Source organism: Vigna umbellata, chromosome 1, assembly GCF_029865625.1.
Source record: "Vigna umbellata cultivar VRB3 chromosome 1, Vumbellata_1.0, whole genome shotgun sequence".
NCBI lineage: Eukaryota > Viridiplantae > Streptophyta > Magnoliopsida > Fabales > Fabaceae > Vigna > Vigna umbellata.
In genome coordinates this window covers 83,502,104-83,521,661 of record NC_142165.1, presented here as the reverse complement: position 1 = coordinate 83,521,661, position 19,558 = coordinate 83,502,104, and the positions used below count along the sequence as shown (strand labels likewise).

Here is a 19,558-nt window from a genome sequence, read left to right as displayed (position 1 = left end):
TTTTTTTATCAACAATAATAATTAATTGTTGGTATTTTATTAGTGGTAAAATTTAAATTCACAATCTTTTTTATCATTTTTTTCAAACTCTTTCAAAATAATCTTATAATTATCAAATAAGGGTAGAAAAAGTTGAAATCCCATCTCCTTCAACTCTCCCTTTTAATTTTATCCGTAAATCATCCCATGACTCTTATATCAATAATACTTAATAGGTTAGATAATTTAAATTACTATGTAATAGTATTACCGTTCCTAAAACTACTAATTAACTTACACTAGATTTTTCAGCTCGTAATTATGGCTCCTTGAAAGCCTTAATAAGAAAATGGAATGACTGAGTAAATTATTCATTCCTTGATATATTTTTAATTTAATAAGATTTTGCTTTTATTTCTAAATAAGGACCGACTGAATTCTGTCCATTGTATTGAAATAATTTTTGTATAAATACATTTAATGAGGAAAAGCACATTTTATGTTAATAAGTAAAGATATAGAAAAAATATTTGATGTCCTAATCCAAATTTAAGTTTTTTTAGTAAAGAGTCAATAATGGTTAAACATAAAAAACAAGTTTTTTTATTGAAATAATTAGTGTGGCTAATATATTTTGACAGCAGTTCACGATGAAAGTATTGTATTTAAGATCTCTATGGTTATTATGTATCTGTTGTATATAGGATAATAAATAAGAAATGGTGGTAAAAATCATTAAAATATAATAAATGTGTTGTCATTTTCACCTTATATAATAAATTTATGGCTCATCGACCACCAAACCTATTGTTCCTGCTGCTATATCTTTCTCTCTTATTCTTCATCTTCAAGTTTTCAACACATTCCTTCTTTCAAATAACTCTGCCACAACTCACCATCATCATCATCATCATCATCATAATAGCATATATATTTCAGTGGTGATTAATTCCTTTCGTTGTGATTGAGGGCAATATGAACATGTCAGATGGAGAGAAGAAAGAAAAGGGGACACGGCAGGAACGAAAGGTTCCTCTTCTGAAGCTCTTCTCCTTCGCTGACTTGTACGACTGCGTTTTGATGGGTGTCGGATCTGTTGGAGCGTGTGTTCATGGTGCCTCTGTGCCTGTTTTCTTTGTCTTCTTCGGAAAGATTATCAATGTAATAGGTTTGGCTTACCTTTTCCCCAAAGAAGCTTCCCACGAAGTTGCCAAGGTTTGCTTCTCTTTGTTTTATAATAATATCAGTTTCATGTCTTGTCCACTTCCCATGCATAATCGGGTACCGTTTCATCTTCTTCCTCCAACATCATCTCACGAGGCTAAGCTTCCATCATCTCATCATAATATATATAATTATTTGAAAAATCAAATAACTTGCCCTAATATTTTCCAGTTTCTAAGTAAATAACACTAAATTATACCAAATTTATTTTTGTATTTTAAATAAATTAAATTTTAATACTGCTTCTTCACAATTTTGCAGTATGCGTTGGATTTTGTGTATCTAAGCATAGTAATACTGTTTTCATCTTGGACAGGTATGAATTAGTCATTAATTACATTGTAGTAAAAAAATAAGTGTTATGCTATTAAAAACTTAAATCTTTTATCTATTTTATCTTATATAAATATAATTTTTTTGGATATCTTACATTGGTAATGCTGATTGATTCCATAGAGGTGGCATGTTGGATGCATACTGGAGAACGTCAAGCTGCAAAGATGAGGATGGCATACTTAAGGTCAATGTTGAATCAAGATATAAGTCTTTTTGATACCGAGGCTTCAACTGGAGAGGTTATTTCTTCTATTACCACTGACATCATCGTTGTTCAAGATGCACTTTCTGAGAAGGTATTCCTGTATTTTCATTTTCAGTCATATAATACATCATGTTTCTTTTCATTTTCATTTTCCTTCACAATGCCAAATTTCTTCTGTTTCTTCAATATCATCATCCTTCCTGTAATCGCCATCGTTTTGTTTTGGAAGATGGTAGGAAGAAAATCTCTTATATATATAAAATGTTTTATCTTATATAAAACTAATTTAGATGACTTCTTCAAAATGAGTTTAATGAAGTTATTTAAAAAGATCAATTTACGTTTTAAATTATAGCGGTTACATCAATGCTTTAGTTTAAATAAAACTAAATGCCAATAAAATAAAAATACATTATTATATATCCTAAAATCCTTAGAGTGTTAAAGATTTTCCAAACACACTTCTCAGTATAGAGTTTTTTGATAAATTTTTATTTTAGTTAATTGATTCAAAATCATATATATTTTTTTAAATTCTAATTTTGCATTTAATTATTCTCTTAATTTTTTAAAATTTTTTCCAATAAAAAAACATTGTTAGAGATCTCTTAAGTAGTTAATTACTTTATATATCTACTTATGAAATTAAGTAATTGATTATCTTGAACTCATGGATTTTTTAAGTTTAAACATCTAAAGATAATTCACTGTACTGTTCCTTAATTAATTGGCTGATTACTTTCTGAAAAATATTTTCTAAGTGTTTGTGGAAGTGAACGTATCAAGCTCATGTAGTATACATGTTTAATTTAGTTAATGTATCACAAACAATTGAGTATAGAAGGAATGACACTCATTTGACTACATATTTATATAATCAAAACCACAAAATATGAGGAGCTTTATTATCAACAACTAATATTTTTCTTCATAAATATACCACTTTTTAAACAATATTAAAGTTCCTAAAAAAATAATGCAACTCAATTTTTATTTCAGAAGGTTTTTTAAACCAAAACAATAAAAATTGGCAGGCTTAAGTAATCATACCTTAGTTTCCTTTTAAAAGAAGTTCCATTATGAAATGATATATATGATTAGTTGTTTTTATTTTATTTCTTGTTAACTATAGAGTGCTGTTTTAAATTTTCCTAAATAACCATTCTCAAACATATTATTTTCTCTTGGAATTTAATTAAAATAGATGAGAAAATTTCTTATACAACGTTGATGAAAACAAAGTTATATATTATCAATTTAAGTGATTTGTTTGTGATACCACGTATTAGCATATTCTTTTGCGACAATTCAACATCTATTTAATAAATTGGTTAGCATTAATATACACAGGTCCCAGATAGTCACTTACTATTGGACTTTTTCCTTGAAATCATGTGTCTGTAATTATGAGAAAAGCATAAACAGCTTCGTTGATCACGATATGCTTAACTATGTCCCAAAATAGCTTTTTAGTATTTCAAAGACAAGTAGAATGAGTTGGACAAGGTTAAAACAAATATACGATATATTAATCTGCTTTTAAAATAATAATTATATTTAAATATTATAAGTACTTCATTAAAATATTTGTGTTCTACTTTATTTAATCTTAAAATTAAAATTAATTTTATTAATATGAGTTATCTTTTAAATTTGTATAGGAAATACTAGTATTGGTCTCTTTTTATCTTTACACTTCCAATAAATTCGTAGAATTTTTTAAAAGAAACGTAAACTTATCAAACACACATACAAATATATGCGTGTGCCTTCCAAAATAACTAAAATATTAAGTCAATCAATGAAACTGTTTACTTTTAGGTTTAACTTCTGAAGTTACATAAACATATACTCATGTATCAAATACAATCACAAAAGATTTCTACATAAAAAATAAAACATAAGAATAAGCTATCGAAAGCAATCTAATCATATGTGTATATAGAATTCGATCATATATTAATTCATCACATTGCTAATTAGTTCAATCTACTCAAACATCCATTAGACATATATTAATACATGAATCTATGTTACAAAAAGATATTAAAAAATAATATTTATTTATAATTTTTGAAAAACTTATATTAAACATGTTCTGTTAAAGACTAACATTTGACCTATTTTAACACTTAAGGTATGCCAACTACAATAATAATAATAATAGTGAGTTTAAATATCCAATATTTGAAACTCTTTGTGTCAGTGAAATAAACTCTCATCAAGTTTTTCACCACTTGTGAGGCTTCAATGTATTATTTAAATATCCACTATTAATACATGATTATATAATTAATATTTACATTAAATAAAGGTTGAGTTATCATGTTTGTGACTTTAATGAGAACATTTTATACATGCACATTCATTAACATTTTCATAATTTACTTTCTATGATTTTAAATAAATCACAATAACTCATTTACATTAAACAATTAAGTAAAACAAGGAAATTTAAGTCAAAAAATGTTACTTGAGTGATGTATTCTCACATTAGTGATAATAAATTTAAAAAAAAGATTGTTTTTCTTCGTTTTTGTTTGGGTAAAAGTTTGTTTGGTTGAGTGAGAAAAATCTCACTTGAGTAAAAAAGATTTGAAAAAAAAAGAGTTGACTTTTGGCCTTGTTTTCACTTAAGGGAAAAAAAATTGCTTGAGAGAAATTCTCCTAGAAAAGGATAAACTTGACTCGATCACATTTTCACTTGAGAAAGAATATCTACTTACATAAAAATACTAGATAAAAAGAAAATTATACATCAACTTACAACATTTTTAAAAGTCTATTAAACAATATATTGTAATACATAAGATAATCTTAACAAGTATATCTAAATTCAATTTTTTTTACAAACTTCGTATACAAATCATTTTAAACACAAAATTTAACCATGCAAATCTCAAGATGACATTCAATAAAATAAAAGGATGATCTTAAGAACAATTTCATTCAATAAACTATATCTCATATTCCTGCCCAACTTTAAACTCCTACTTAAGTAGATTTTCAAATCTATTATACCAAAATTTCTCATTTAAGAATACTTGACTATCCAATACTTGACCTCACAAGAAAAAATATCAAGAATATTCTAAACTTTCATATCTACAAACTTATCTATTTTATATATTCATTTTTTCTCTCTCCAACTTTAAACACTAATTCAAATACACTTACTTCACCAAAGATTACTTTGTTTAAAACACAACTTGTATTTCAAGAAAACACAAAAAAGCGCAAAAATCCTAAATATCTAAAACAACACAACCAAAATAACCAAACTTTAGTTAAGACTCAAACTATTTGATAAAATCACTTTTTCTAATCAAATCAATAGTGATATGGAACATTAGCAAAAAAGGAATTTCAAAGATTTTTAAAGTAAAAAAGACCCTTACTGTGATTTTACTTCATTTTGTTATAAATGATTATTAACTCACATCTATTACAAGGTGGGATATGTTGCGAAAAAGTATGGTAATTGAGGTGAAAACAATTAATTTTAATAATTCAAAAACTCTTAACAAGTTTAAAATATCATTTAACGCGGCAAAAACAATTAAAAACTCATATCACTAACTTACTCTGAAATCACTTGAAACTCAAAAGCAATATACATCATCATAATTGAAAGTAATCCAATTATATTTAAACTCATTTCAATTATCAACAATATCGTTTATAGTCAACGATAAAAAAAATTATAAGTTTTTCGATTTTTAACTTATTACACAACCAACCAAAACTTACATTTGAACCATTTCTTACATCCCCGTAATCAGGATTATCAATAACTTCAAGATCTACTATCAACTTCCTTCAATCACAATAATCATATTTAAGCTTTAACTTTCAGTCCAAAATACTACTTCATACCAAAATTTCAAATCAATTAATGTAAGATAAATTTATCAGCTCCAAAATCTTAAAGAAAATTAAAAAAAAAATGAAAACAAAAACCTAGAGATGATCAAACTTTAAAAACAAATAGTTAAAATTTTAATTATTTCAACCTAAAACATATTTTTGAACTCTTCCTTTTTATAAAGAAACACTTTTACTAAATTACAATCCGTCGCATTCAAAATAATCTGTTAGAACGACTGTTTGATATTTGGTTAGAGGAAATAATAGAAAAATTACACAATTTTATAAGTTGCGTTCTTTTACATATCTATGTAAAATATGATAAGTTATGGTTACTATACAATTTCATTTTATTATTTATATTTGAGTTTTTAGTTTAGCTTTTTTTTCACAAATAATTAAAACTATCATGTTTTTACTTCAGTTTACATTTTCAAGTGTTTGTGTAAAAGTAGTGTGCCGTTAATGTTTAATGATAATTAAAGATATATGGTAAATTTATAATTGGTGTACTTACAGGTTGGGAACTTCATGCACTACATAAGCCGTTTTATCGCAGGCTTTACCATTGGTTTTATGAGAGTGTGGCAAATAAGTTTAGTTACACTTGCCATTGTGCCCTTAATTGCTATTGCTGGTGGCCTTTACGCTTACGTCACCATTGGCCTTATCGGAAAAGTTCGAAAAGCATATGTGCGAGCTGGTGAAATTGCTGAGGAGGTAAGAACTTTCTTTTTTGTTTTCTTAAAATCTTTATCCAAAATTTTTATCTAAACATATACTTTATACATAATTCAAGTGAATGTAATTGGTTGATTAAACTGTGGAGAAGTTTGCCAAAACTAAAGAAAAATCGATTGATACGAAATAATGTAGTCATTATTTTAAGAAAAATTAGAAAATAGTTTAATCATGCTTATTTGTAATTAAAAAATTCTCTTTTTAAATAAAACAATTGCTTTTCGTGAAAAGATGTTTCAGTTAGTTTCATATGATTATATGCATATATTATGTAGTGATGAAATAGTAATTACAATTAATCGTTTTCAAATTTTTTAAAACTAATATAAATCAAAACTAATAAATTTTCTTTCGAAGTATTAAATCGTAGAATTAATAGATTAAGATAACGAGTTTATGTATTAAATAATGGATATTTTTTTATAATATATTTTCTTTTAAGTGTGAGATGAACTTGATATAATTAAATAAAAATATTATATACGTGTGATCCGAATTTAGTTTAAACCCTTTAGTTGTTTTTATGTGAGTTTTTTTTTATTTTGATCCCCTCTTATTAGAATTTCCAATTGAGTCCTTAAAAGTGTTAATTTGAATCAATGGAGTCCTTGCCGTTAAATTTATTTAAACATGGTTAAGTTTGTGCATAGGTTAGAATGTTGATGTGACCAGTTTTTGCCACATCACTCATACTACGTCAGAGTCATCTTTTCCAACAGCACAAACCTAATTTTCCTAGCGTCGCCACCGTAAAGCCATTGCGAAGCCTTCAGTCTCGCCGTCACCACCTTGCTACGCCGCAACCGTGAAGCCATCGCGAGAACGCTAGTAGCGTCTTCGCTGCACCGCCACCTTCTTCACGCATCCACCATCTCGTCGCGCCTCAATATTGAAGGAGTTTAGTGGTCAACGACAAGAGTTATATCTAAAGACAAAGGCAAAGTTAGATCCAAAGACAAAATAATAATCTTCGTTTTCTACCCTCACATCTCTTTACTTTCTTCCTCTTCTCATCTCCGTTCGTGTCTGTACTTTTCAGTTCAGAGCCAGACTCAAGGAGTTCAAAGACCTCAACTTTGTATTTGATCTGCAAAATCTAATGTATGCCTTTATTGCTTTTCAAGATTGTATGGTCTTTCTAGTCCCAAAAACTACCACAAGGACCACCACCACAACAATAGAATGAATATTCTTATGGTGGTTCTCATCATCAACAATCCAACAACAAAATCAATATCCATTCTTATCATTTCTCAGTCACTGCAACACTGAAATTGACATCTTTACCTTCTACCTTAATGCCCTTCAACTCTAAGGTATCATTTTTCATTCACCTTTGGTTTCAATTTTTCAATCAATTCACATTAAAGAGAGTATCTTTTTTTAAAATTAGCATTAGTTAGAGAAAATTAAAACAAAGAAGGATAATATGTATGGTAGGAGATTTGGAACCAATGTGAGTGGATTAAAATACAGATTAGAAGAAAAAATTAACTGTTTTTGTTGAGAATGTCTTGAAGAAGAACAGTCCTGTGGAGTTTGATTTGAATGTTAAATGGGGTTGCTGGGTTTGTTTAGGATAGAGAATTTATGGGCGGATCAGTTTGATCTGAATGTTAAATGGTTCTTCCAGTGCTTCTGGCAATGCTTTTGGTGGCTCTTTTGATGTGGTGAACTCCATGGCCTCTGAGAATCCTCTTCAATCTAAAATGGGTGCCAGGAATTGCTCCAATCTCTTTAGGCAAAAGAACTCCCCTGCTGGATTTTTCTCCATTGAAAATGGTTTCTGCTATTGGGGAAGTCAACCTTCCACTTGTGCACAAACTTAACCCCGTTAAGTAAATTTAACTGCAGGGGCTCAATTGATTCAAATTAACACTTTTAAGGACTCATTTGGGAATTCTAATAAGAAGGGGATCAAAATGGGAAAACTCCCACATAAATAGGGACAACTAAAGGGTTTAAACCCGGAATTTATTTCACGTATTGAATTGATATTATTTTTAATCTAAAACTTTAAAATAATATATTTGAGTTTTCTTTCTTTTATATATAGTGTTTAGTTTTATTATTTTTAAATTATTTGTAATACAGAAAGAGTGTACATTTACTTGTCATATGTGCAACCAAATAAGATGAAGAATCATTCACTTGTAATATGTGTAGTCAAATTAGATGATGACTTCATACAAATAATCTACTTTTTATAAATTGTTTCTCAAATTTTAATCTTTTAATTCAATCTTTCCACCTGCTACTTTAAAACGGCTACGATATTATATTTCATATTTTTAGTAAAAATCATTTCATTTTAAAAAAGATGTATTAAAATACAATATAACAAATTATGCTAGAAGCACAAGTATATCCTTGTTGGTAAGTTGTAAAAAACGTAGCATTTGGAAAATTTTGTTTTAAAAAATTGCCCTCCAAATGCATGTAAAAAAGCCATTATATGTACGACGAGGATGATATACTCTTTGTGGATTTAAGGTGATAGGCAATGTGAGAACGGTACAAGCATTTGCAGGGGAAGAAAGAGCAGTGAGGTCATACAAAGCAGCTCTGATGAACACATATAGACATGGTCGAAAAGCAGGTTTAGCTAAGGGTCTGGGATTAGGCTCCATGCATTGTGTTCTTTTCCTTTCATGGGCTCTCCTTGTTTGGTTCAATAGCATAGTTGTTCACAAGAATATCGCCAATGGTGGCGATGCTTTCACTACAATGCTCAATGTAGTCATTTCTGGCCTGTAAGTAACCTTTTCTTAGGAACATCCTACTAATTAACAACTTCTATGTACTTTATTTTACTGGTTGAGATTATGTTTCAAAAGCATATGATGTATGATGTTTTGAATCTCAGGTCACTTGGTCAGGCAGCACCAGATATTTCTGCATTTATCAGGGCAAAGGCATCAGCTTATCCCATTTTTGAGATGATAGAGAGGGACACCATGAGCAAAGTCAGCTCAGAAAATGGTCAAAAGTTAAGCAAATTGGAAGGTCACGTCCAATTTAAAGATGTCTGTTTTAGTTATCCATCTCGTCCTGATGTGGTTATCTTCAACAACTTTTGTCTTGAGATTCCTCCAGGGAAAATTTTAGCTCTTGTGGGAGGAAGTGGTTCCGGAAAAAGCACAGTTATATCATTGATTGAGCGCTTCTATGAACCACTTTCTGGTGAAATACTATTAGATGGGAACACCATCAGGGAACTTGATCTCAAATGGCTTAGGCAACAGATTGGGCTGGTTAATCAAGAGCCTGCACTTTTTGCTACAAGCATCAGGGAAAACATACAGTACGGAAAAGATGATGCCACTCTTGAAGAAGTAAATCACGCTGTGATGCTCTCTGATGCTCAGTCTTTCATTAACAATCTTCCTGATGGATTAGATACTCAGGTAAGAATCCACCTTTATCATTTTAACATAAAATAAAGAAATTTCAACATGCTTCTATCAATTTTTTTCATTGTCTCTGCATAAAGAAATTTCTTTTCCCGCTTTAAGAATATTGTTTAGTATGATATTCAATTTCTTTTGCAGGTTGGTGAGAGAGGGATACAACTATCCGGGGGACAGAAACAACGGATTGCAATATCTCGTGCCATAGTTAAGAATCCATCAATCCTTTTATTAGATGAAGCAACCAGTGCTCTGGATGCAGAGTCTGAGAAAAGTGTACAAGAGGCACTTGATCGTGTCATGGTTGGTAGAACAACCGTGATAGTTGCACACAGACTTTCTACCATTAGGAATGCAGATATGATTGTTGTTATTGAGGGAGGGAAGGTGGTGGAAATAGGCAATCACGAAGAACTCATTTCCAACCCAAATAATGTATATGCATCTCTTGTTCAAATCCAAGAAACAGCCTTTTCTCAAGGCCACCTTTCTGTGGATCCTTACTTGGGAGGCTCATCAAGGTACTTATTACAGATAACTTAATCTTATCAATTTATGGCATTGGCATTCATCTATTGGAGAAAGTTGCTGCAAATGATTCTATTAAACTTTTACTTTAAACTTGTTTCTGTCACCTTTATACCTATGTTCCTCTAGAATAACATACCATCAGCATGTTCCTTATGTTTATGTTTACTCTGATTGTAACGTAAGGCGCCTAGGAGAGTCGTCATCCCGCACAACAAGCTTTCGTGGTAGTTTTCGCTCAGACAAAGAATCTACTAGCCGGGCTTTTGGTGATGGAGTAGAAAGTGTTGGAAGTTCAAGGCATGTATCAGTAAAAAGACTATATTCCATGATTGGTCCTGATTGGCCTTATGGTGTTTGTGGAACCTTGGGTGCATTTATTGCTGGAGCACAAATGCCACTCTTTGCTCTTGGAATCTCTCATGCTCTTGTATCTTATTACATGGATTGGGACACAACACGTCATGAAGTGAAAAAAATTGCATTTCTCTTCTGTGGGGCAGCAGTTTTGACCATCACTGCCCATGCCATTGAACATCTTTCCTTTGGAATCATGGGAGAACGACTTACCCTTCGTGCAAGAGAAAAAATGTTTTCCGGTAATTGTGATATTCTGATTGAGTCTATGACTCGCCCATCCATTTTTGTTCTTGTCTTCCTAAGAAATGTTTCCTTTTAATCTTCCTATTTGAAATAACAGTGATAGTTAAAAGTCAAGTGTTGGGCATTTTTACTAGTTGAAAGTAAAAATCTTTACACTGAATCTAAAAGAATAAAATTCTTTTGTTATTAAGATGCATGATTTACTTTTTAAGTGTTAACACTTGTTCTGCTGATTCTAAAATAAGAACAGCTAAACAAAAGTATAGCTATCATAGGTTATGGTGTGATGAACTTTCTTTTACTAACTTCACTTTTATATCCGGGTGCAGCTATTTTAAAGAGTGAAATTAGTTGGTTTGATGACATAAACAACACAAGTTCTATGCTTTCATCACGTTTAGAGACCGATGCAACATTTTTAAGAACTATAATTGTTGATCGTTCGACAATTCTTCTGCAAAATGTTGGTCTGGTTGTTGCTTCATTTATTATTGCCTTCATGTTGAACTGGAGGATCACGCTTGTTGTACTAGCCACGTACCCTTTGATCATTAGTGGTCACATTAGCGAGGTTTCCTCTAGCTCCATATTTCTACACTACCAAGTTAGTACATTTATTTGTGTTTTTTAACAACTGGGTGCCAAAATTTCAGAAACTATTCATGCAAGGCTTTGGTGGCAACTTGAGCAAAGCATATCTAAAAGCCAACATGTTGGCTGGGGAGGCTGTGAGTAATATCCGCACTGTGGCTGCATTTTGTGCTGAAAAAAAGGTCCTTGACCTTTATGCTAATGAGCTTGTGGAGCCTTCAAAGCGTTCATTCAATAGAGGTCAAATTGCTGGCATATTCTATGGCATTTCCCAGTTCTTTATTTTCTCATCTTATGGCCTTGCATTGTGGTACGTTCTCTTGCTTCTGTTTTGGTTTAATAGCATATATGCGTTACTCATAGGTGGGAACCAAAAAGTAAACAAACTTTAACTTACATAATTATATTAATAAGTTACAAGACTGAGAGTTTGAACTGTATACCTTTTGCAGGTATGGATCTGTGTTGATGGAGAAAGAGCTTTCTAGCTTCAAATCAATTATGAAGTCGTTCATGGTTTTGATTGTAACAGCACTAGCTATGGGGGAGACTTTAGCACTGGCACCTGATCTTTTGAAAGGAAATCAAATGGTTGCATCCATCTTCGAAGTGATGGATAGAAAGACAGGAATATTAGGTGATGTTGGAGAAGAGTTGAAGACAGTGGAAGGAACAATTGAGTTAAAAAGAATCCGTTTCAACTATCCTTCAAGGCCAGACGTGGTTATTTTCAATGATTTCAATCTCACAGTGCCTGCAGGAAAGAATATTGCCCTTGTGGGGCATAGTGGATGTGGTAAAAGTTCAGTAATCTCCCTTATACTCAGATTTTACGATCCAACATCTGGGAAGGTGATGATTGATGGTAAGATGTTTGAACAACTTTGCTTTAGCCACTCAATCTCATTCCATTATGTAATGTCAATGTCTAAATGACAAAACATTCTTCTAACAGCGATTCATCCAATTCTTACAGGAAAAGACATCAAGAAACTCAAGTTGAAATCCCTTAGGAAACATATTGGTCTAGTGCAACAAGAACCTGCTCTTTTTGCAACATCAATATATGAAAACATTCTTTATGGAAAGGAAGGAGCTTCAGAAGGTGAAGTGATTGAAGCAGCTAAACTTGCCAATGCTCATAGCTTTATCAGTGCTCTTCCTGAGGGCTACTCCACCAAAGTAGGTGAGAGAGGAGTTCAACTGTCTGGTGGCCAGAAGCAAAGGGTAGCTATTGCAAGGGCTGTTTTGAAAAACCCTGAAATTTTGCTGCTAGATGAAGCCACCAGTGCACTGGATTTGGAGTCAGAGCGTGTGGTGCAACAAGCTCTGGACAAATTGATGCAGAACAGAACAACAGTTATAGTGGCACATAGGCTATCCACAATAAAAAATGCAGACCAAATAGCAGTTTTAGAGGATGGAAAGATAATTCAGCGAGGGATTCATGCAAGACTTGTAGAAATCACGGATGGAGCATACTACAAATTAGTCAGCCTTCAGCAACATGAACAGCATGTACAAGAACATTTTGATTGACAGCAAAAAAAGACCAATGAACTCTTTTATCTGCACTAATTTGGGTATTCACCTTTTTTATGTTACAAGGTTTGTTTGTAATTTTATTTTCATCACACTTAGAAAGAATGACGTGGATTCCGGGGCTAGTGCTTGGCCAGAAAATATCACACAGATTGGAAACTGTTGTAAAAATATAAGATGACTTTAAATAATTTCGTTTAATTACATTTTTTCCTCTGTTTCCTGGTATATACAATTTTAGTTTCTCAATTTATTTTAGCAATTTTTTTTTAAAATTAAAAATATGTAGTCCCAGACCCACTAGTCCAATCTTTTGTGCATGCTGAGATAGATTATTTTATTTTTAAAATCAATATTAGTAGACACATAATTAAGATTGATAAGCTCAATTCAATTGATGTGTGTTATACTTAAGGGGAATAAAGCCTTTGAATATGAGAAAGTAAACTACAACCATCTTTGCTTGCAGGTGTGTGGATGTTATATTGCTCCTAATGGATAAAAGGAGGTTTGTGTTGATGTTTATGTTGACTACAAGTTGTACATTGATGATCCCCTAACACTTGCTGGCCTTAGATTTTATTCCAATTATATGTTTTGGTTTGTATTTGCTTTATTCTCATATTCTTTTTGGCCTTAGGCAAGTTTACACATTAGGTTCAGCCATCTACCACCAAGTGATTCAAGATGACATGATATTGGTTTTGGCTATAGATATTTGATATATAATTGTTAGAGTCTTTGTGTCCATGAAGGTAATTTTCCTTACTTTTAATTATGCATTTTTCCTTTCTAACATCTTAAACATATGTTGTATTTGTGTATTTCACGAGACATTCATATAGTAAATCAAAACAAACATACTAATGTTTTTAAACTTATAATTACAAATATTAGCGTTGTCAAAACAATTCTTTGACATTATGATTATTCTTAGGTCCAAATTCTTCCCAGTGTGTGGAAGCTACAACATTCCAAATGTCTTAGAATTTAATAAGGGCTCTCGTGTCCATACTTCAATCATCAAAATTGATTTTCTTTGTCAACTGATACAGGAACATACTATTTGTTAGACTCGTCATCTCTTTCTCATTGTCTCTTCCTCGTTCAGACATCCAAGATCTCTCAACTCCTATATCAATTTGTTAGAAAATGATACTCACTTAGATATTTCTAATGTATTTTCATTTCTTCTAAGACTTAAATTTATAGACCTAACATTAGACCTTCGGTCTATTAGCTATAATGTTTCCAATTATTTCAAATAATATATTATTATGATCGTAAAACATAACAGAATAACTTCCTAGTTCTTTCTTTCTCAATACACTAAAGATTATCACTCTTAATAATTATTTTGATAACTCCTAAGTTTATTTCTATAATATATTCATATTCATAGTAGACTACAATACTTGTTAACTGAAGTGTCGTCTACTGCTTTTAATTCAAAATACTTTTTATAAGTATTCACTGAGTTGTTCTAAATGAGTGGGAGACGTTGGAGAACAAGGAAGGTCAACAATGGAGACCATCTGATCTGCGAGAGAGTTTGACCAGTCCACAACAGAGCCGTCCAATCTGTAACCGAATCCGTTGGTAGATAACAGAGCTCAACTAGTTTGCAACTCCTCCAGCGTTAACTTCGAACCCAGTCAAAGACACCGAAACACATATATTAATTCCCTCTATACATGTAGATACCTAAGAACTTTGCAACAGCTTTGCTGACTTGAGAGAAAATTGAATGAATTTTAGGTGAAAAGGTGATTGATTTCATAATGAGACACTGAGATGCAGTTGTGGCTGCTGCATAGAATTATTATAAATATAGCTGACATTGCAAGAATTTCAAATTACGAGAAATGACGAACTGCTGACAAAATTAATTGTCAACCTTAGAATTACGCGTGATAGGAAAATCCAAAACATCCTAGGTTATAGAGTTTATGATATTGCATTGTGAAAAACTGCAACTTCATACCGTTTCTCAATAATAATAGTTTAAATTTTCATATTCAGATACATGCACAAGTCACAAAGCTTTTACTTCGAAAAGAATTTGCTAAAACAGTAGATCTTGGATGTGTTCGTTGATTTGAAGGACTGGTAGTGTATGAATTTAAAAAGATTTAAAAATAAGTTGATTCTTGTTTTAAAAGAATTTGAAAATAAAATTTATAAAAATTAATATTCTCAACGTAAATTAACGTAACGTGTTACGTTTTTATGTTTAACAATTTTTAGTAAGGGTAAATATAGATTGCTTTCTTTTTTTTAAATTCAATCCAGATTCAATTTAAATTTAATAAAATAGATTAATTTTAATACTTAATATTTATTTTAATATTAGTTAGATTTCTTATATATATATATATATATATATATATATATATATATATATATATATATATATATATATATAATATATTTGTAGAGTATGTATATGGACACCTCCAACCAACCGATTAGTTATACTTAAACGATCGGACATAGTTTTTGCTAATTGACCAGTTAATTATGCATAATTTGTTGATGGTCTGTTAATGTCTAGCAAATTAAAACCATTGCAATAGTTAATTAGAGTAAATATGTGAGTAATCAAGTTTAAGAGCACTTGATTCAGTATTAGACGAATCCTAAATTAAAAATTTATAGAAAAAATTATAAATACAAATTTAATTTAAAGTATGATCGTTTTTCCTTCTTTGAAAAAACAGTTTGCTTCCACCCGCAACAATATTTAATTTAAATACAATTAAATCTAAATTGAATTTACTTTTTAATTAAATTAAATTAAGTGAAATCGATATAATATAATTAGATTCAAATAAAGTGTAACATAATTCAGATATCTTTTTTATCTTACAACATACTTTATTGAAAATAATAATTGACTACTTTTAATGAAACTCTTTCTATAGAATATCATGATATAAAACTTTAACATAAAATTATGTTACATCAATCATTTATCATCAATAAAAATTTATCAAAAAATAAATAAATAAAAATAAAAAACATAAAATTACAATAAATCCATGATTAAAAATACACTTTAAAACATAAATAAATTATATCTATTATAAAAATGTAAATAAATACAATAAAACATTAAATATGTTATATTGTTTTATCATAATAAAAAATAAAAAACTTCAATTTATACTTACAAAATTTGATATCAGTTTTATTTGATCTTTAAGAATCATATTATGAAATTAAGGAAAAACGAATAATTGAAATAATCAAAGTGCTCAATAATGATTAATTTGGAACATTAAATTATTTACTTTTGAACTCACTGGACACAGATTTTACCTCAATATCTACCATCCATAGAGTTTTACAAAACTGCTGAACTTAACAAATTGTGCAAATGACATTGACATTCACCCTATCTCAAAAAACAATAATAAAACTTTCAGAGACGTGCATTGCTTCGTAATTCTAACAGGATTATAAGATTACACTTTTCCTATTAAATCATTATTTACTTCTATTTCTTTGGTCAAATCTAGTTTTCCACAGGTAGATTCCTCTAACCTCTACCAGAAAATTTAAAAATACTTACATGTTGCATGGATGTTACTTTAGTTGTAATTTTATAGAAAAATAATAGGATGAGACATATTTATATTTATTTGATATACATTATAAGGATAAAATAATTATAAAAAAGTAAATTTTTGGACTTTTAAAAAAGAAAAAATAAAAAGTAAAAAAAATAATGTTAAATAAAAATTTTATATGTTTCAAAATATTATTTCTCAATTTTATATTCTTTTATGTGTATTTGTAAATTTTATTTTATTGTTAGTTTAGCTGCAAAATTATATTATGCTATACATTTTCGTTAATTAAAAAAGAGATTATTATTATTGAATTTAGAAGGGAAGTGCTAATGTTAAGTTCAAATTTCGAAAACTAAATATTTCATGAATTATTATAGTTTACAGGCATTTGTTGACGTTGATTTATCATTTCATACATATTATAAATGTTTTGTTCAAATTAAGAATGTATTACTACTTTTTTATTCTTAATTATAACAAGTTGTAACGTGCTACTAAGTTATATTTTAGAATAAAAATTGAAATTTTGTTTATTTATTAGTATAGTTATGTGTTTTATTATTTATGCTGAAAAGAAATTTTAAATGAGGTAATGATTTATTTTCTTTATAAATGTATTTTAAAATGTCATTTATATTAACTTGGGTTGGGTAATTTGTTTTTCTAATAGCTATATGTGTATAAAAGTCCCCTAAAGTGGTCTACAACACCAAATCATTTATCTATTGTGGTCATACTGTATAGCATATAGTATTAATCACGACTTTGAAACATAAGTCGACGAATTTGACAACGAAAATGATATTAGATAATTAAAATTCCCAAGTCAATGTCAAATTCAAATAAAATTAATCGCAGAATTTTACATACTAAATACTCTTTTTCTGTGAGAAATTTCCTAAGAACCAATCTTAAATATCAGCAGGTTAATTAGGTGGACTGAATAAAGTAGGTTCATACTTTAGGATAGTCACCAAAACATTTTTCTTCTACTTTTAAACAATTTTAAAGTAATTTTTTTCAGCAACGCTCTGCCACTATATTATTATATATAAGATAGCTCACATTATTCATTTTGATTTGATAACTAACTAACTCAACATTAAAAAGACTTTTTCACCAAAAAAAATAACAAAGTTAGTTGATAAATGAAAAATGTCACTAAATTAAACTTAGTGACACATTATTATTAATAGTAAAAAGTTATTGTCGCATAAAAAATATTATTGATAAATTACCAATGAAATTTGTCAAAATAATTATCCCTTGATAATTACTAATGAAATTTTGATAATCGGTATTGCAATTTGTTTTTCTTCCTCACATTGTTAGCTTCTTTCTCTGTTTTTTCTTATTCTTTTTTTTTCCTTCTCCACTTATTTATGGTATTACTCCATCATCACACATCCGTCATATTCTCATACACCTCCCCTTTCTCCTTCTCCTCATTTATCATCATTATCTTCGTCCATGGCCAGACTCCTCCTCCTCTTCTCATTTCTCATCATTACTATTATAGTAGCCTTTGTTGCTACTCTTGTTACATATGTCTCTCTTTCCCCTACTTTTATAAAATTTCTTGTCACATATCTCGTTAAATTTGACGAGAAATTTGATATTCATTGACAAATATATCGATAATTTAAAAAAAAAATTAATTACAAATAAATTTAAAAATTTTCAATTACATGTGAATTTTATTGACTTAATTTTAAAATATTTATTTATCAATAAATTTTATCGAAAATTGATTAAAATCCAGTGCAAGAACTTTTAGTTCATTTTACTAACAAAATTTATCGACAAAAATATCTTTCTATAATAACGGATAAATTTTACCGACAAATATTTTTGTGAGTAATAAAAAATTTAATTTACCAAAAGATCTATTACTTATTAATAACAAAAATTATAAAATTCAATGATAAATTATGTTTTATCAATGTATATTTTCTGATGATAAAATTGAATGATTAAATTCATAATTTCTTATAGTATTTAGCAAACAATTTATAATATGATATCATGACAAATTTTAGTGATAAATATAACACTTTAAAGGGCATTTATAACTAATTTTGAGTATTTATAAAGATACTAATTTTGCTTTTATATAAATAGATTTTTACTAATCTATTATAATATAAGAAAAGAAGATACTTGGAAACTTACCTTGTTACCATTTTATTTTGTTGACAAAGTATCTTAAATGTCTTGTAATATATATTACACAAATTTTTCTATATACTAATTAAACGAGTTTAACTATATATATTAGAGGAATGTTTTTTATACTGATTAGACGAATCTAACAATACATATTGAATGAGTTTGTCAATGTATTGATTATACGAATCTAGCAATTCACATTACATCAATCTATTTACACACTAATTTATATTTTTAGTGGGTCAACTCTACATATTTCTCCATATCTTTTATACTTTTCACTAGTGTAAAAAAGACCTTTAACGTCACCGATTAGATGTCTGACCCTCAAATATCCAACGTAAAAAATGACCGATGACATTTTTCGTAAATAAAATAACTATTTAGACGTCGGCTATGGAGGGGCCCGACATCTAAATACTCATATACATCGGCTCTCCCGAATAGACGCCAAAACTAAACGAAAAAGTTAAAAAAAAATAATTTTTTATTCTATTTATACGTCTGGGGGAACCGACTTCTAAAGCACTTCAGACGTCTGTTATTGGGGAAACCGACGTCTAAATACACAACCCAAAAATTTAAAAAGTCACTTTTTGACTCCATTTAGACGTGTGATCTTACCACTCCGATTTCTAAAGCACTTTAGACGTTTGTTATTGGGGGAACCGACGTCTAAATGCGCAGCCCAAGAATTTAAAAAGTCACTTTTTGACTCCATTTAGACGTCTGATCCCGCAACTCCGACTTCTAAAGCACTTTAGACGTCTATTATTGGGGGAATCGAC

General features: G+C 29.6%; 1 protein-coding gene across 1 annotated transcript; it reads left to right on the top strand.

The window, feature by feature from the left end:
* Positions 1-812: 812 nt before the first annotated feature.
* Positions 813-13,254, top strand: LOC124822566 (ABC transporter B family member 2-like). Its single transcript, XM_047294587.2, has 12 exons — positions 813-1,194; positions 1,465-1,519; positions 1,660-1,835; positions 6,131-6,331; positions 8,846-9,105; positions 9,219-9,759; positions 9,904-10,283; positions 10,477-10,889; positions 11,223-11,464; positions 11,547-11,794; positions 11,937-12,349; positions 12,461-13,254. The coding sequence occupies exons 1-12, from the start codon at positions 955-957 to the stop codon at positions 13,021-13,023; spliced, it is 3,732 nt and encodes a 1,243-aa protein (XP_047150543.1). The 5' UTR covers positions 813-954; the 3' UTR covers positions 13,024-13,254.
* Positions 13,255-19,558: the final 6,304 nt, after the last annotated feature.